The 20,694-nt window shown below is 33.9% G+C and overlaps 2 protein-coding genes across 2 annotated transcripts; one reads left to right on the top strand and one right to left on the bottom strand.

The window, feature by feature from the left end:
• The first annotated feature begins 1,516 nt into the window (after positions 1-1,516).
• Positions 1,517-8,029, top strand: LOC131843035 (uncharacterized). The gene is made up of 5 exons (XM_059191624.1): positions 1,517-1,595; positions 2,427-2,940; positions 4,681-4,826; positions 6,478-6,621; positions 7,928-8,029. Exons 1-5 carry the CDS (start codon positions 1,517-1,519, stop codon positions 7,978-7,980), a joined length of 936 nt encoding a protein of 311 aa, XP_059047607.1. The 3' UTR covers positions 7,981-8,029.
• Positions 8,030-13,986: 5,957 nt separating this feature from the next.
• LOC131842982 (PBAN-type neuropeptides-like) lies at positions 13,987-20,415 on the bottom strand. Its single transcript, XM_059191575.1, has 6 exons — positions 20,254-20,415; positions 17,837-17,937; positions 16,397-16,494; positions 15,135-15,282; positions 14,629-14,726; positions 13,987-14,128 (listed from the first exon to the last, which is right to left on the bottom strand). The coding sequence occupies exons 1-6, from the start codon at positions 20,329-20,331 to the stop codon at positions 14,070-14,072; spliced, it is 582 nt and encodes a 193-aa protein (XP_059047558.1). The 5' UTR covers positions 20,332-20,415; the 3' UTR covers positions 13,987-14,069.
• Positions 20,416-20,694: the final 279 nt, after the last annotated feature.

The raw sequence follows: 20,694 nt of genomic DNA, 5'->3' as shown, positions 1-20,694 counted from the left end.
TATTTCAGAACGTATTTCGTCCAGTGCGTATCTCGACCGGAATATTCAACCAATAGGTGATCGATACATTGTACTTGTAGGTACTTGAAGCTTATCAGTCAAGTAAACTAAATATGTGGAAGATAAAACAAATGGCCCAACCAACAAAACTGTCATTTACTGTAGGCTATATATTGTTAAAGAGATTTTAATAATTAATAATAAATTTTAGATTAAAGTGAACTGGGTCGACTGAGATTTGGTCATTTTATATTTTATTTGCATAGAATAAAGACAATTGATTCTCCGATGTGTACTTTATGCCCAAAAAACAAAAATAAACTATTAGAAAAAAAAAATTTACTATTCGTCTTCATACAGAATTTTGTTCGTTGTTAAGATTCAAGAATTAAATCGTAGCTGATCCGTCGACTTCGTCAGCATAGAATTAAAATAAAAATTATTTTTTTTTATTAAAAAATAGTCTAAGGGAATCCCTATTAACAATAGCAATCTGCGAGTGAAAGTCCCGTCAAAATCGGTCCAACCATTTCTGAGAAATTTATAAAATTGTTTTCTTGATGTCCGGTTGACCCTCACGCGGTTCCCCCTGGATATCATGGTTAAACCATTGGTTCCACTTCGTGACAAATTCACCATGAATTTATCACTATGATATCCAGGTCATAGAAAAAACAAACGTGTTTTATGACATTTCTATAAATTTCGGTGCCACTGCAGGATCCATCGTGTGGCAGAAAGGAATACTCCGAGCATATTCCGGGATTTGTGACACGGGTGTAGGTTTAAGGGGCGCTTTCACGTCCCGTGTTTCTCTCCCTGCCCAAACAAATCTGGAGGGAGCCTTTTTTTATGGATGATAACGGAGTGGAGCACCCGCCTGCACTAACGGTATACACTGGCAGGGCACCAGTGTAGGATGATAAGATGAACATGAGGTCAGGTCAGTTAGCCCATAGTGGCGAATTCACCAAGAATTTATCACGATGGTTTCAAGGTGGAACCGCGTGGAGGTCAACCTGACATGGTACATTGCTAGCAATAAGAACATTCAGTCAGATTATTTCATCATCAATCCACATTACTAACAATCCTTTTTCCCACTTTGGAGAGAGCCTTGTAATGTTGCATTCGAAAAAAAAATACTTGTGTCAGTTATCTAGCACCAATAATAACACAAGCTCTGCTAAGCTTGAAACTAGATGGCGCTGTGTGAATTGTCCAGGGTTACTAGTGTTATTGTATACGTTCAAAATGGTAACATTTTGTTACCTACGTATACCATGTTTTGAAATTTGTAATGTGTATGAAAACGCTCGAATGCATTTAATATCTTAGAATGAAAAATTATTACATTAGTTTCTAAAGTACATAGGACTGTAGCTAACATGTTGTTCATATATTTAAATATTGTATTGTTTGGTAAGTATTATGTAAGAAACGGTTGTTACGTAGCTGTTTTATACTTCGACAAACCATGGTAGTGGGGTCGAATCTAGTTTAGGACCCTACAATAATGGTCCTTCGAGCCGGATCCCGCAGCACCGCCCGCGGACTCCAGTCCGGCGAGCCGACGATATCCGAACAGATGTCCTGTATATAAAAAGAAGATTAATATGTGAACATAATATAAATAACATTCCATTAATGACAAAATGGAATTTTATTAAATTCTTAAGTATTCAATGATAATAATAAAATAAATAATGATTATTTTAATGATCTTATTCAATATTATAATATATATAATATTCAATATATATTACTCTTAAAAATTCTAATTGTAATATTATTTTATTATTATTATTTAATACTTAATCCATTAAAATATTAAGGATTTTCCTGATGTTTCAGTGTCCTTACGCTACGGTAACCATTTACCATCAGATGGGCCGTATGCTTGTTTGCCACCTTCGTGGTATAAAAAAAATCTATTTTGATATTGAATAAGAATCGATTATTTTTTCATTTATTTAATTTTTTCAATTTTTGGTCTGTGAGTACCTACTCTTGTTACAAATGTCATAAAAAACAAACTAAGCAAAACAAATTGTTTCATTTGTTTTTTATGACATTTGTATAAAAAAAAACTCAAATAAAAGAAGCACCTGTAAAAAATGGCAATTATTAAATAAGTTATTAAAACTGGGTTCTTTGTAGCAGAGCAATCGATTTTTTACAGATACATTATTTTTTAAATCACAATTTGTGTATCATATTAAATTTTTGATTTACTTATATTGATAGAAATACAAATAACAAATCAAATTAATTTGAGAGTTGAGACTGTACATGTTTTTTTCTGCTGTAAATATTTCATATTGCTCTTTTATTATACCGCCACCGTAAAAAAACCCGATCGTAAAAAATTGATTATTATGAGAAAAATATAAGAATATATAATCGATTATTTGTCACATATCTAGTACAGAGTGGAGTTTTAACAAAGACGGCCAAAACAACACCGGGCCTGCACGAACGAGTGAAGATCTTGAAACAAAAACTAACGGATAAAATCAAACAAAAACAAAGGACCCAATTAATTTCGCCCATAAACGAAGAAGTGACATTCGATGAGAATTACGAATACGTCGATATTGAATCAATACCGATCACACCAATAATGGACAACAACGATCGAAAAAGGAATGGCAAATTTAAACTTCCGGAAATTAAAACAACCACTGCAATGCCGGTCAAGATTCCCAGCAATTCAGATCTGATAAGTGAATCAGTTAAACCTTTAAGGACGCGAACAAAGAAATATAAAGCGCAGACAGCAATAGATATATTCTATAGGAGAAAGGTACCGAGCAATATTAGAGATGTACCGATACAATGGATGCAGTGTCAAGATCTGGTGACGCCATATTTGGTCGGCCATAAGAAGGAGTTAGGCTCGCCGAAATCTGTCAAAATTGATGATCCGACGGTTATGAGGTAAGTTTCAAAGTCTTTTTTTTACTTGGAGTAAATCCTCATGGAAAATTGCCCATCCCGGGAGACAAGCGGGTACACTAAACACTCCATGATATAATGTCCAACGCCATATTTCGAAGTCGCGGGATCGCTGTGACAGTTCCCCGCAACACCTCTGATCTTTAGGAATATATCATGATGATTTCCAGGGAGAACTGCGTGGAGATCAACTTGAAATGGTACATTGTTAGCAATGGGATGATCAGTCCACAATATTAACAATCCTGTTTCCCTATATGGCAAGTTTTGTAGTGGACTGCGAAGGTCATGGTCACGCTATCTCACTTAACACTGTCGCAAAGCAGTTTGCTGAATATATAAGCTGTATGACGGTAATACCTCCAGCAAGGTGGACCCGACGATCTGGTCAAGATCGCTGGAAAGCATTGGATGCGAGCAGTGCAGGACCGATCGTCGTGGAGATCTTGGGAGGAGGCCTATGTCCAGCAGTGGACGTCTTCCGGCTGCGATGATGATGATTTCGGTAGAAGGGTCTACATATTTATGTAGAGCTGGACCTATTATCCTATTAAAGGCATACAATATACTTAGAATCTTCGCAGACGTCTTGCACTTAGTTAAATTTACGACCCTTTTTCGTAATAGCAAACAAACTAAGATGAGCTATTTTAAACAATTATTTAGTCTGTATTAGCTTTTACATAATATATAATCTATACATTTATACATATAAATAAAATTGGAGTGTCTGTTTGTAATATTGAAATAACCGTTTTTTATACTACATGCATATGAATATAAATACGGTACATACACCAAAATAATATTTTTTACAATTTATTGTCTGTCTGTTTGTTCCTGCTAATCTCTGAAATGGCTGGACCAATTTTGACGGGACTTTTTTTGGCAGGTAGCAAATGTGATAAGAAGTAACTTAGGATACTTTTACTTTAGAAAAATGAAGTTAAATTCCACGCGGACGAAGTCGCGGGAACAGCTAGTTATAAATATATAATTGTATTCATGCGTTACCTACCACCTACTGTCTTCTTTTTCTACCCATTGATAGAGATTGTGTGTATTGTAATTATTTAATTTCCTATTGTTTATTTAACCCGGTGTTTCCCAATTAGTGGTACGGGTACCCCCAGGGGTACGTGAAGTTGCATCAAGAGGTACGTGCGGTTATCAGTAAAACAAACACACACACTCACAAACTTTCACAATTATAATATTAGTGTGTTTGGTACAATAAGGGGTACGCAAGGTTTGAGGTCTTTTTTGTAGTGGTACGAAGCAAAAACTATTTGGGAACCACTGACTTAACCTGTATGTTAAAACACCTCATATATATATATAAACTCAAAGGTGACTGAGATAGTGATCTATCAACGCACAGTCCAAACCACTGGACGGTTCGGGCAGAAATTTGGATTTTCATTAATTCTACCCCCAAGGGGATGAAATAGGGGATGAAACTTTGTATGAAAATTTGTCAATTTTAAACCGATCGGGCTGAGACTTTGCATGCATAAAGCTGCTATGACGTGGGCATCCCCTAAGAAAGCATTTTGATAAATTCCACCCCTAAGGGGATAAATTAACGCAAGCGAAGCAGCGGGCAATAGCTAGTTTAATATATTTTTGTAAAGTTTCTCGTTAATTACTTTAGCAATATTTGCATGAAAGCGTATCATACAGATAACGTGTGTGTGTATGGTATAAAATCAATATTTTCAGGCTCATACAACTGATTAGCGTCAATACAACTGGTCATACAAAGGAAGATATCTTTTCCATATTGTTTCAAATTAGTAATTTGCAATTACGCTTTTTCCAATGGGACATCACTGCTATCAAAACATTGTTGAACACGATAATAAATGGTAAACCTTACTAATATTAATTAATATACTATTATAAACGCGTAAGTTTGTGACAAATGCATGGAGGATTGTTACTCTTTCACGGAAAAACTACAGAACGGATTTTTATCAAACTGTACAGTAATATAGCTTATACATCAGAATAACATATAACTTATAATTTAAAAAGATATAAAGTATACTGGACGACGTACAATGATACGTCTGCATTACACTTACGTGACGTAAGTGTAATGCAGACGAATTTGCGCGAGTAACCTAGTTGCAAATTAGAGATGTGCTAACTTGTAATAAACATAACTCGAGTTAACTCGAGTTGACTATCAGACATAATCATCATCATCAACATTCTCATACCATCATCAGCAACATATCCATACCACCATCAACCACCAACATCTTCATTGATTTGTTATTTATTTTGCTTTACGTTTTATCGTTGTTTTGTTCTGTACTTTTATTTTTTTGTTGTTGTTTGTTTTATATTGTTTTGTTAGTCCTTGTTATTCTTTTGTCTTCTTTTACTTATAAAATCAATATGCCACTATAATAATATAATATATAAATATAACATAATATTTCAAGAATTATTTTAAACTTCACATCTAAGTAAATCATAAGTATACAATCCTTTTCAAACTCTGCTGAAGCGAGCGTAAACCACTGGCGCAAACGCTGAAGCATACAAACTAATATTTCTCAAATTTAAAAAAAAACTTGAGTTGACTCGGGTTGAGTGGACCGACGATCTGGTCAAGATCGCGGGAAGGCATTGGATGCGAGCAGCGCAGGACCGATCGTCGTGGAGATCTTTGGGGGAGGCCTATGTCCAGCAGTGGACGTCTTCCGGGCTGCGATGATGATGATGATGATGATGACTCGGGTTACCTGTAATAAACAGTTTTGTTTTATTTTTCGAACAAATCTAATGTTTTTGGCAGCAGCTAGCCTTGAAAGCTTCACCGAACCATAGGGGGCGAGTAGAAATGGCACTTCAAAGCCGCGGAAGGACTTATAGAATCATTTTAATGATAATATAACCGGATGAATATGCGAAAAAAAAATTATAACGACCTCAAATCAATATTGAAACATTTGAGTGAAATTTTTATATGTATGATATGAAATGATCAGAAAATTTCATGTCATTGTCGGTTCTACGACAGAATCATGTTCTCGCTCTTTAGCTTGATTCGTTCATTTACCAGTTGAATACTTCCAACTAGAGTTGGCAGAATTCAACTCGAGTTAACTCGAATTCACCGCAACTCAAGTTGACACATCTCTATTGTAAATAATATAATTTTTTCATTACATTCCAAAGATGTTTTACAAAGGTTGTCGTCAAAATCGTTTGTTTGGTTACCTCTCTCACTTGTTTAAGTTGCTAGTATATTTGGAAGCTGTTCTAAAATCATATTAGGTTACCAAGGAATTTGTAAATGAGAAACAAATTGAAGTTTTTTTTTTCAGTACAACTCACACAGCGCCATCTAGATGTCTGTCCATCCTTATACATAAGGACGGACAGACATCTTGAGCGACTTTGTTTTATACTATGTACTTTTTTATTTATATACCATTATATTTATTTTATTATTTTTCCATTTACATCCTCGAATTAAATTGCTATTCATTATTACATTTCCAGAGAAGAGGCACTCCTTTAGAAGTTTGAAATATGGGCTAAAAGCACTTTTTAAGAGTTGGCACTTGGATTTAAGAAATTCGAGTAATATTTTAAAACAGTCACGAATATTTCGTCCGCCGTGTGTGACTATGAATGGACACGAAGGTAAATATAGACATCTTAACAAACTTAATCTATACATCTATACATATAAATAAAATTGGAGTGTCTGTTTGTAATATTGAAATAACCGTTTTTTACTACATGCATATGAATATATATACGATACATATATACGATACATATATACCAAAATAATATTTTTTACAATTTTTATCTGTCTGTCTGTTTGTTCCGGCTAATTTCTGAAATGGCTGGACCGATTTAGACGGTATTTTTTAAGGGGAGTAACACAGGCTACTTTATTTTGGAAAATAAAGTCGACTTCCACGCGGACGAAGTCACGGGTACATCTAGTATTGGTTATATATTCGTACTAGCTGTACCCGCGACTTTGTCCGCATAAAATATTGACCTTGACCAAATAATGAAAAAGAAAAATCTAAGCTAATAAATGCCAATTAAAAATGTTTCATCGTTCCAGCTTCAAAAATGATGAATTTCCATACAAAATTACATACTCATCATCTGCTTCTTCCTTATCCCATTTATTTGTGGTCGGCGTAATATGTTTTTCGCTTCCATTCATCCCTGTTCGCAGTCATCGCGTTATTTACCTCCTTTCTTACCATATCATCTTTCACACAGTCCATCCATCTCTTTTTCGGCATACAAGTCAATCAATAGGCTTAAAAATAAGTTTTAAGATTCTAGCTTTGAAAATGACAATACTTCTATATGATATCGCTTTCAACCCCTTACAACCCTTTTTTCGCATTAAGAAGTAGTCCATGTCCTTTCTCATGGTCTAGACTATCTTTATACCAAATTTTATTTAAATCGGTTCAGGAGTTTTCGTCTGAAAGCGAGACAGACAACCAGACACTCTGTCTGTCTGTCTCGCTTTACTTTCGTATTTATAATATTAGTAACGATAGTAAGGCTAAAGTATACATAGGTATTATATATTTTGTAAATGAGGAAAAAAAATATTTTTAAACATTTGTTTTTTTTTATTTGGAATACCAACAAGTTGACACTACCACAGGTTCACCTGTTAAAGTAACTGTCGCCTATACATGTATGGATGTTTGTTACTCTTTCACGCAAAAACTACTGAACAAATTTTAATGAAACTTTTCCATAATGTTTTTGAATATGGATGCATAGATGGATGGATGTTTGTTACTCTTTTACGGGAAAACTACTCAACGGATATTTATGGATAATTAACGGATATGTATATATAGATACAGATACAGAATAATACATAGGCTATAAACTTCACGCGAGTGAAACCGCGGGCTCAGCTAGTAAGTTATAAATATTAATTATAAAATTTATATTTCAGGATCAACCAGAACATCTAAATATATAAGATACACAAAACCCAAACCTCAGTAATCGACATGTGCCGAGTTGGATTCGGACCCATGCCTAGACTGATGTTAAGAAAGAAAAAAGAAAAGAAAGAAAATTGTTTATTTGGTACACTGAAAATAATTTTTAAATTTACTTTACATTTTATCGGTTTATATTAATTTTACAGTACCAAATAGGTCTCCGCTCAGCATATGTCGTGACGGGGTGCCACGACGCTGATATTCTGCGGATACCATCATATATAATGAATATAATAAAATAATAATAATAATTCCTTGTTAAAAATACATATAACCCTTAATTTTAACCATTATGCCGTTAAATTTATTATTCTAAATCGTTTATTTATTAATATCGAAATTAGTAAGAAATGAATTACAGTTACATACATAAATTATTTAATTATATATTTTATATGACGACCTCGGTGGTCTAGCGGTCTAGCACACCGCTTTACGACCGATGGTCGCGGGTTCGATTCCTCGCACGGCACAAACATTTGTATTCATGAGTATGATTGTTTGTATCGGTCTGGGTGTTTTCTATGTATAATATGTATGTATTTACGAAAAAAATATATATGTATGTATTTGTATCAGTACTAGATAAGTAACCCATAACACAAGCTTTAGCTAGCTTAACTTGGGTCTAGATGGCGCTGTGTGAATTGTCCTGAGATTATTATTATTATTCTTTATTTTTTCTCAGCTATTATTATTATGGATATAATATACTCATTAATAAACAATTTAATTTAATTACTAAAAAAAATTTATAAATAATACTAATAATACACTACTAATTAATAATAATACACATACATACATAGACCTAGGCGGATAACACAGAGTAAACATTTACGACATACTATACATGTTAGAATATTTAATAGAATAGAATAGAATAGAAATAATCTTTATTCAAATAAACTTAATATAAGCACTTTTGAATAAACATTTCATTGATTCTACCACTCATCCGGAATGCAGACTCATCACAAGAAGACTAAAGAAACTTATGTGTTGCTCTTTTAAATAAATGTTGTTTTAAGTAGATTTACATTAACAAAGATTAGGCATGCGACAATTAACATAACATGCGACAATAACAATCACGCTACGCTAATAATCTCTGTTCAATCAGATAATATTATCAGCGCTATGAATTTCAAGTTAATACTTGTATAGTTTTATAAAAAAAATAAAGATCTTAGAAGCTAGCTGTAATTTAGCAATTACCACGGCTTGCTCCAGCAGCATCAGGAGGTGATTAAACGAAAACACACCGTTTTATTTCCTATGATCGCGGGTTCGATTCCTCGCACGGTGCAAACATTTGTAGTATGATTGTTTGTATCAGTCTGGGTGTTTTCTATATATATTATAATAAAAAATGTAAGTATTTATATCAGTTGTCTAGTAAACAGAACACAAGCTCTGCTTACCGTGGAACAAAAAGACGCTTTGTTAATTGTCCAGGGTTATATCTTATATATAAAATTCTCGTGTCACAGTTTTCGTTCCCATACTCCTCCGAAACGGCTTAACCGATTCTCATGAAATTTTGAGAGCGTATTGTGTAGGTCTGAGAATCGGCCAACATCTATTTTTCAACCCCCTAAATGTTAGGGGTAGTCCACCCCTAATTTTTTTTTATTTTAAGGCAAAACAACGTTTGCCTGGACAGCTAGTATTATAATAAAATTGATCTTAAAATCTTGCTGTAGTCTTCATTTAGCGACTATGATAGGACAGCTATTATTCCGAAATGTAGGTTCACCTGTTCTAGCAGCATCAGGATGAGAGAGGCCAAATGATGAGACCACTCGTGCTATGTATAAATGTGTATTCTTGGGTTATTTACAAAAGTTGAATGTTTAAAAAATTAAAGAAATAGATGTTTAGTATGTTAGTAGGAGCTGTATTTAAGTTCAGGATTGTTGTATATAAGTAGTTTCTTGTATTAGAAGTAAATTGCAGACATATACGGGTATAATTAATAGTATTGTATGTATGGTATATTTTTGTATGTATATTTATTTATTTATTTATTTAAACTTTAATGCACAAATACAATATATAAATGTACATATGGCGAACTTAACACCTAAGGGCGTTCTCTACCAGTCAACCATAAGGCAAACTGAGAAGTTAGTTAGCGGCGCATTATAGTTTATAAACATATATACATATATGTATATTTGTAGGGATATTTATGTGTATACATATTTATATTTTTACTTGTGTTCGTTTTATCAAATTATTATAATGTTGTTTGCACCGCCAAATTGTTATCTCTGCACAACTCATGGTTGCCTGGTAGAAAATGCCGTTAGGTGTTAAGTCCGCCATATGTACTTTTTACCTGTGTATGACGTGCATTAAAGTTATTTAAATAGAATAGAATAGAATAGAAAATCATTTATTCAAATAAACTTAATTTAAGCACTTTTGAATAGTCAACATTTTTTTAAATCTACCGCTTATTCGGAAAGCTGTCTCATCACAAGAAGAATAAGCAAGAAACTTGTGTGTTGCTCTTTTGAACAATCCTTGTAAGTTCACATTTTACAAGTCAAAACGTGTAATAAATAAAAAAAATATATATAAAACAATTAGGAATTAGGAGCACATGAAAGTTAGTATGACCTTTTCCGGACTACTCTAATGCTGTTGGCCGCAGCTGACCTGTACAGCTTCACCGGACTATAGGGGGCGAGTGCAGTTGGCACTCCAAACCAAAGGAATCACTTATGGTGCAGCTGAAGGCTATCTCCTGCCTGACGGATACGACTTTAGTGAGGGCACCATTAGGGGTTCAAACCTCGAATGTTAAATTCCTGGTGAATTTGCACTACGGGCTAACTGACCTGACCTCATGCTCATCTTGTCATCCTCCACTGGTGCCCCGCCAGCGTAAACCGTTAGCGCAGGCGGGTGCACCATTCTATTATCAACCCTCAAAAAAAATACCTCGGATTCGTTGTTCGCCGTCGTTATGGCCAGCATAGAATAATTGGAAATAAAAAAAGAAATAGTACGGACCTGATCGCCAACTTTTAAACGTTTTAATATAAGCCCATTTCTTGGAATTTCTATTTCGAAAACATAGTACCGTGTGTTTGTCTATCATTCATTTCAGTCACTCATTCATTCGTATTCTTCCGAATGATTATATATTTAACATAAATCATAACAACAAATATAAAACTTTATGTCGAAACACAAATTTTGTTATCGCTTACAATTTTATGTGAATATTTATTGTAACAAGTAAAATGACTTTGTTATTCCATTTTTGTAGAACATGTGAGTATATTAATAATATTTCTATTTACTTTTACGTAGTATAAAACAGAGTCGCCGACGCTGTCTGTTCGGTTATATCTTTTAAACTAGCTTTTGCCCGCGGCTTCGCTCGCGTTAATTTATCCCCTTTGAAGTGGAATTTATCAAAATCCTTTCTTAGAGGATGCCTACGTCATAGTAGCTTTATGCAAGCGAAATCTCAGCCTGATCGGTTTAAAATTGACAAAGTTTCATACAAACTTTCATCCCCTATTTTATTTCCATGGGGGTAGAATTTATGAAAATCCTTTCTTAGCGGATACCTACGTCATAACATCTACCTGCATGCCAAATTTCAGCCCGATCCGACCAGTGATTTGGGCTGTGCGTTGATAGATCACTATGTCAGTCACCTTTGAGTGAGATAGATTACGTAGTAGTTTTCTGCAATAGATAGAGTGATTCAAGAGAAAGTTTATTATATGCATCCGAAGTATTATATAATTTTAAATTTAGCCGATGTATTGTTATTCTGGTGTATAAACTATGTTACTATAAAGTTTCATCAAAATCTGCCCAGTTTTAGCGTGAAAGAGTAACAAACAACCATTCATCGAGTATGATTTATACTATATTACAGGTTACTTCTCAATAATAATCACAGCGATAAATGGATATGTTCTATTTGCTGCGAATTTAGAAGACTTCCGCAATATGGCCAAGAAGTTTGTTCCCGATAAATTAGCTGATCAGCTAGCAGATATGGCTTCTGCTTCTTTTATAAAATATAGACAAGAAGAAGATAGTAGAAATAAAGAATATGAATCACAAGAAGATACAGCTGATAATAAAAGAATGTACACAATGATACAGGAAGAACATGCTGGTGAAAACACATTTAATATGCCAAAAATTGATTTAGTAGCACTTTTTAATACAGTTAAAGAAAAATTAGGAGAAGTATATAACAGTAATAAAAGTCTATTGTCTAAAAAAGATAAAGTGACACACATAGAGAGGCCTAATATGAAGAAAGATATAAAAAAAGTACAAACTCGAAACAGTCAAAGCTCAACGTCCAAAGTTCAACAACATAAAATTAATAAAAACTGGTATGAACAGCAGCCACAATTTGGTGAAAAATTTATGAAAAATACTACAAATGAAGAACCGATTAAAGATGCTCATGATGATGGGTTGATATTTAAAGAAATTCATATGACTGGTAAAGAATCTAAGGATAGCTACGAAGATTATGTTACGCCAAAAAAGGATAACGTTTTCGATAGTGATGAAACAACAACCTATAAATCGAAACAAAAAGCCCGTCAGTATATGAAAAAGAAAACGGTTAATGATGAGTGGCTACCAATGGTCGAAACTGATAAAGAAGATAAAGAAAGCGATTACGATGAAGTTAGTAAACCTGATGAACCTAAAGCTAAAACTGAAGATTTGTTGTATGATTATAAAGCATCTGTTGATAAAGAAGTTACTCTTAATAAAGCTAATACAAAGAAGATTGGAACCATGATACCGACTAAGAAATATTACAGGATGAGTAGTCCAAATTATTATGCTAAGTTACCATTGATAGCAGAAAAGTACGATTTCAATGAACCTATACCTGAAAAAGATAGAGAACCAGAGGTTTTGAAGCCTATAGGAAACCCTCTGGCTAGTATCAATGGCAGAATTCAATTGACGCTTTGACAGAATACATATTTCTAGAAAACAATTGTCTTTTTCTTGACCTTTACATTCTCCTACACATTATTTAAATAAGATATTCACCATCGACCCGTAAGTAGGACGTTTGTAACTACGTCAAAATAGCGAGAGCACTTTAATAATATGATCAATAGTAATACCGTGAAAAAAGTTTAAAACAGTTATAGGATACTCAACCTTCATATATATGTATATAGTAAAATATAATTATATATACAAATATTAAATAAAGACAAACATATATAAGACGCAGCATAAGATGTAACTATATTCATATGGTAAAGTGTGATGTACATAGTATAATAATAATATAAAATAAATAGATATAAGTGTAAATATAATGTTGATATATGTGTATATATGTTTGTCTTTATTTAATATTTGTATTTATAATTATATTTTACTATATAGATATGAAGGCTGAGTAGCCTATACAGTATTATAAACCTTTCCCAAAAGTAGAGTAATTATTTTTAACCCAAATTTAAATATAATACTATTATTCCTATACCCCTGCACTTTTACGACTTTCATTGTTGATTTGTATATATATTGTATGTATATGTATTTTTTATATATATAATTGATAATGCATCGCCTACATGTATCTCTGTTTGCCGTATGGCTGACTGGGAAAAAATGCCTCAAGGTTTTAATTCCGCCATGTGCATTTATTTGAATATTTGTGCATTAAAGTTTTAATAAATAATTAGAAATATATTCTTTTGCTCTTAACATCAATTTTGTAAAAGTGTAATAGTGTATCTCTAAGTGCATCTTGTTTAATACTTTCTTAAAAATTGTCACTTCATTTCTACGGATTATGTGCCTAAACTTAAACAAACGTTTACTCTTCAACTTCTCTGATACTGGCGCTACTTTCATACTTCCCCGGATGTATTATTTCTTTACCTTGTCCATTCTTGCCAGCATTATATTACTTAAATTAAACACCTTTGCTACTTGTATCACATCTTTATTTATCTATAATTTAGTTTAATGAATTGGTACAACTTTGGTTGTCATAAGTGTTTACTTCGTCCAAAATATTATAAAATACTTAATTAAAGTTTAAAATCGGTACATTTTGAGTTACGATGATGTTGTTTTGTTTGCACTTCTCACAACTCTTATTTGACGTGGGTATATTTCTGAAAATAAAAAATAAATTCTATTTATACTATTTGTAATGGTTGAATATGGTACAGCACTCTCCTGCGCTAGCGGTGTACGTTAGCTAGTGAGACACCAGTGAAGGATGATGAGATAAGCACACCTGAAGGTCGCTTATCTTGTAGTGCTTGATAGATTAACTGAAGACCTCGCTTACCTTCTATCTCCAACACCAGTTATTATAATAATAATAATAACCCCAGACTATTTGCACACCACCATCTCATCATCTCATCGCTCATCACCATCGGTTTTAATCTTAGTTTGTATTATGTATGGTACCAAACTACTGATAGAAATACTTTTGTTTGTTATATAAATACAGAAATAATATATATAGAAAACACCCAGAACAATAAAAATAATCATACTCTTGAATACTAATGTTTAAGCGTACAAGGAATCGAACCCGCGACCACCGGGATGACTAAGATGGACTGATGCACCATTACACCACTGAAACTGTTATATAACTTACCGTAGAGTTCACGGCCAAGTCTTGGTGTCAAGTTCAAATTTCTCCCAAGTCTTGGCGAGAAATACTTTCTGCTCAGTTGCTCAGGGTCCGGTCTGTATCTGGAAATAAAAAAATAAATAAATTGTAATATTTTACCTTTCTATACCTGTCATAAATTTAGCATATAAGTCATTTATTGTATCATATACGGTCCTGTGTGCACATAAAGCTATGCTGCTTTTTAGTACATATACATAATATCCGCTCCTCCGATCGATCCCCCGTCCAATTCAAACGGGGATCGAAATTACGACGGCCTGAGCCGAGGTTCGAATCCCTAGTGGTGCCCTCAGACTAAAGTCGTATCCATCAGGCAGGAGTTGGCCTTCAGCCGCTCCATAAGTCCTTCCACGGGTTTGGAGTGCCGTCTGCACTCGCCACTAACGTCCGGTGAAGCTATAAAGGCCAGCTGCGGCCAACAGCATTAGAGTAGTCCGAAAAAAAAAATATAATCCAGTGGATCTTACAATTCCTGGTCAGGCGGCGTTGCGGGCATGTCGTCAGTCAACCTTCTTCCAAGGCGGGGAGTGAAGTCCACATTCTCTGACACTCGCTTGTCGTAATAGGCGTCCAGACTTCGTCCCAATTTGGGTGTGAATATAACCTTTTTTGTCACTGAAAATATTAAAACCTTTTTCAGAGCGCGAGCTTAAGTTACTCCTTATGACATTAGCTATCTGCTAGTGAAGGATTCAGCTATGAAATGCTCAGCAAGATTCCATTTTTTTATTATTTTGACATGTAATTGTGATATATATTGTATTGCTCTGTAGATTACTATGATAGATGTAGAAAGTATCACTTTCTACCCCTGTATATGAGACACAATATTAACGATATCTGTTATCTTATGAATATAGCGAACGGAAGAATTGATTGCTCGGAGCTGCTATCAAAAATAAACTTAAGAACTAATACCCTAAGACTTAGACAAAGAGCCATATTAAGTGTCCCTACAGTCAGGACCAGATATAGAGAGAACACTTTCGTTTTACGAGCATGTAAATCCTTTAACCAAGTACCACATGATATTGACCTGTTTTGTTCCAGCACTGCCTCAGTTAGGAAACTCATATGTAACCAATTCTTTAACGGTACATAGCCGTACTTTATTTGTGTGTTCTGTGGATACATCGCTACTTGTGGGTATGTTGGTCTATTTACTTGTACTGTATAACTACAACTGAAACACTGTCACGTGATTACTTCAATAAGTTAAAATTGGCTAATGAAAAAATTAATCTGGTAATACTATTGGCGAAGATTATTAATTGGCATAGGACAATTTTATATGACAAGTAACATGTAAAATTACACAGTTAATCTTCCTAAATAAAAAAAAAATATATATACTTTCACTAGATGTGCTCGTGACTTCGACCGCGTAAATCCTTGATACTTCCATATAACTTTTCATGTCCCCTTTCAACCCCTTACATCTCTTTTTCGGATTAAAAAGTAGCCTATATCCTTTCTCAGGTTCTAGACTATCTGTGTACCAAATTTCATTTAAATCGGTTCAGTAGCTTTGGCGTGAAAGCGAGACAGACAGACAGATAGAGTTACTTTCGCATTTATAATATTATTATATAGTAAGGATATGCATTTAGTGAAGTTATTCATTCTAAAATTATAAATATACACAATTTTATTTATTGTATAGACAAATCGGTGGACATATACATATATACTAACTAAAGTTTGAGAAACACTAACTTAGAACACATACCTTTTGCCTCGGGTTCGTCTGCCTGCGCCTCGTAGTACGGTAGCTGGTCGTAATAATACTTTAATGCATCTGCAGCCTCCAGTAACCTTAGAAATGGTCTGGAACATACAAATATGACAAATGACAGTCACCTAACCTTTATCATTACATTATAAAATAAAGTCGCTGTCGCTGTCTGTCTGTCCTTATGTATGCTTAAATCTTTAAAACTACGCAACTTATTTTGAAGCGGTTTTTTTAAATAGATAGAGTGTTTCATGAGGAAGGTTTATATGTATATATAATACATGTAAACCCGTGCGAAGCCGGGGCGAGTAGTTAGGGTAGTATAAAATGAGATGCTTGCGCTGTCTGTTCGCTTAGATCTTTTAAACTGGACAACGGATTTTAATGCAGTTTTCGGCAATAGATAGAGATTCAAGAGGAAGGTTTGCATGTAAAATACATGCGTTTTTTTTCGGATTACTGCTGTGGGCCGCAGTTGGCATTTACAGCTTCACCGTACGATAGCTGAGGCGAGTGCAGATGGCACTCCAAACCCGCGGAAGGACTTATGGAGCGGCTGAAGGATACGACTTCAGTCTGAGGGCACCGCTAGAGTTTTTTCAAACTACTCTAATGCTGTTGGCCGCAGCTGGCCTTTACAGCTTCAGCGGACGATAGGGGGTGAGTGCAGATGGCACTCCAAACCAAAGGAAGGACTTATGGAGCGGCTGAACGATACGACTTCAGTCTGAGGGCACCGCTAGGCTTCGCACAATGCAATGGATGCGTTACAAATCTTTGAATTTTTAGTCTTATTCTAGTTTATCTTATATATAAAATTCTCGTGTCACAGTTTTCGTTTCCATGCTCCTACGAAACGGCTTGACCGATTCTCATGAAATTTTGTGAGCGTATTGTGTAGGTCTGAGAATCGGCCAACATCTATTTTTCATCCCCCTAAATGTTAGAAGTAGTCCACCCCTAATTTTTTTATTTTAAGGCAAATCAACGTTTGCCGGGACAGCTAGTTTATATATATATATACATATACCTCTAGTATTTGTATGTATATGTATTTAGTATTCATATAATATTTAACTCTCTTTTTTAGTGCACCACCTACCTGTCCCTCACCCAATACTTTTATCTCCCTGGTTGTCTGTAAGAGATCGCTTTGAGCAATAAGGCCGCCCTTTGTTCCATTTTTTCTTTCTTTATTTTTTGTAATTATTTATTTTTATATATGCGCAATAAAGAGTTTTTATTATTATTATTGTGACACGGGAATTTTATATATAAGATCATCATTGCCTGGCTGATCATCACTGATCTCTATCTACCGTCATATCTGAGCATACTCTCCTTATATTCACATCATCTTTCACATAATCCATCCATCTTTTTTTAGGGCGTCCTCTGCCTTTCTACGATCATATATTATTTGATGTTAGTTACCTGCTGTCTTCATTTGAAATAGTGAGAGATCTCTTGCCCAGTCTTGGTCCAAACCATAGTCCACTTCTATCACTGTGCGCACCTCTGTCTATAGTTTCCTCCTAAAATATATTAATTAATATAAATAGAAATAATCTCTATTCAAATAAACTTAATATAAACACTTTTGAATAGTCACATTTTTTTATTCTACCGCTCATTCGGAATGCAGACTCATCACAAGAATAATGAGCAAGAAACTGGCTCTTTTAAATAAATATTGTTTTAATTAGATTTACATTAACAACGTTTAGGCATGCGACAATCAATTTAGTAACCGCTACGCACTTAATCTCTGTTCTGTCAGATAAAATTGTCTGCGCTATGAATTTTAAGTTAGTAGGTAGTAGTAAGTGATAATAATGTTTTTGTTTTGTACAAGAACATTATTATCACTTACTACTACAAAAATATGGCGGTGAACTAAGGTATCATTTATCATTCCTTCATACCCTGTAATTTTACTGCCATGTCCATGCTTCCCCATACTTTATTTATTTATTTATTTATAATAAATAAATTAATTTTGCACACAAAATTGTATACATGGCGGACTTAATGCCTGATGGCATTCTCTACCAGTCAACCGTCGCGTTGATCAGGGATAATAAGGCGGTGCACTTTTACAAATATTAAATAGATTAATTCAGAAAATATATATATAAACGTACAAATATACTTCTAAAATTATATAATTACATAAATAAAGCGATATATATAAGCTTAATAATTATCATACAATTTAAATATAATATTAAACTATAATAAATATACAATATATATGATTACATGACATATATCTTGAGACAATGGTTTGTGTGAATATTGCTACAGGAATTTCGAGTAGTGTTCACGCAAGGATCTCTTGAAGGAAAATTTGGTTTGACATCTTCTGAGGCCAACAGGAAGTGCATTCCAAAGATTAATAGCAGAAATAGTGAAGGATTGGGATGAAAAGATAGAACGACGAGAAGGAGTATACAGCAGGAGATTAGAAGCACTTTGCTCTGGTTGAACACCTCAAGAAGATTCCACGGGATTTTTTTTTTAATTTGACGTCAAATTTTATTACTTCTTATTTTATTCGTTCTCTAATCTTGTCAAGTTTTATGTTCACTTTGTTAGTAGTAGTTTAGAACTTAACGTGCTATCGTCGATCTCTTATTGTATTAATTTACTAATAAAGGCTATAACAGAATAGCAGAGAAGGTGGATTCACTGCCCCCACTGAGTTATGGACCGTTTTGTCTGGTCCATTACTTTTAAATGTTATTATTATATAAGTAGGAATTGTATTCGTTGTTATTTGAGATAATTAAACATGATGATTATTATTATTATTATTTTATATGTGTTTTATATATCTCCCTTTGTACAGGGGTAATACTTTCAAACACGCGGATGATGATAAAAGAGAAGATGACAGAAATTTCCATACAAGGTTTTCTCGAGAGACTACAGCATTGGGTTTTTCAAGAAGGGTATATTAAGGTTTCTTAAGGGTCGGCAACGCGTATGTGACACCCCTGGTGTTTCAGACGTCCATAGGCTACGGTAACCGTTTACCATCAGATGGGCCTTATGCTTGTTTGCCACCTAAGTGGTTTAAAAAAAAACAAGAAGAGGCATGTATTGAGAATGACGGCTTTTTGTAAGAGGTCTATTGTAGAGGAAGTTATTTGTCTAGTGGTTTGCTAAGACTTTTTGGTATAATTCGTGTTTATTATTATTATATATGCCGGGAAGGCTCCGCTCAGACCAGTCCTTCCTAAGAGCTTTGGATGGCCATATCTGTGGACCAGATAAGATTGGACTTCCAACTTTAAGAGAGGATGGATCATCAAAATCGGTCCAGCCCTTTCATAGATTAGCAAGAACAAACAGACAGATATACAGTCATTTTTTTTCTGATGTACATACCGTAATAAACGGACATTTAGGAAGCAGCAAATAAAAATTAAATAAATTTTTGATGAAAGTACTTTTTGTACTATCATATGCCTTGAATATAAAGCTGTTAATTTGAATTTAAGAAAATATTTGAATTTTATTTAATAATATATAATAAATAAATAATCCTGAACAATTAACACAGCGCCATCTAGTCCCACGGTGAGCAGAGCTTGTGTTATGGGTACTAGACAATGATATACTTTTTGTAACTACATACATAATATACATAGAAAACACCTAGACCGATAGAAACAATCATACTAATGAATAATGGCTAACATTGAATCTAAAATATTTGTTTTTTTTTAATAAAAAATTCTAATACCTCCAGTAACATGTGTACAAAATTACATAACGATCGGTTCAGTAGTTTTTGCTATACCTACTTTCACATTCATGACATTATTAAGGATTTCAATACTTACCTTTAAATCGTCAGAAAATACAATACCACTATACATGGCAATGATGAATATACAAATTACATTATTTACTGACAACATTTTGACATGTAACTAATGAAAATGAACGAATGAAAGAGAACGAATGGAAGAGAACGAATGAAATGTTTGTTGTTTAGAGGACGTTTTTATATTTACCACTGATCGTCGATGGTGTTGTTCCCGTTTTATATAGGTATCGGAATTGAAATAGTATGATAATGAGTTGGGTAGACTGGGCTCAAATGGACATGTATGGATTTTCAATAAATGAGAATGTGTGGGTAGTAACAAAGGTAGGGTATGTAGAAAGTCTTCTGCGTGGATAGCTATGTCTCAATTGTTAGCCGCTATTCAGCTTGCTAATTTTTCTTTATTTATTAACTCTTTATTGCACTTAATACCTAATATAAGAATTAGAGATTT

This window comes from Achroia grisella, unplaced genomic scaffold, assembly GCF_030625045.1.
Source record: "Achroia grisella isolate CSIRO2021 unplaced genomic scaffold, CSIRO_AGI_Agris_v1 utg2716, whole genome shotgun sequence".
Classification (NCBI taxonomy): Eukaryota; Metazoa; Arthropoda; class Insecta; order Lepidoptera; family Pyralidae; genus Achroia; species Achroia grisella.
The sequence above is the reverse complement of the archived record's forward strand: the minus strand, read 5'-3'. Positions and strand labels throughout refer to the sequence as shown.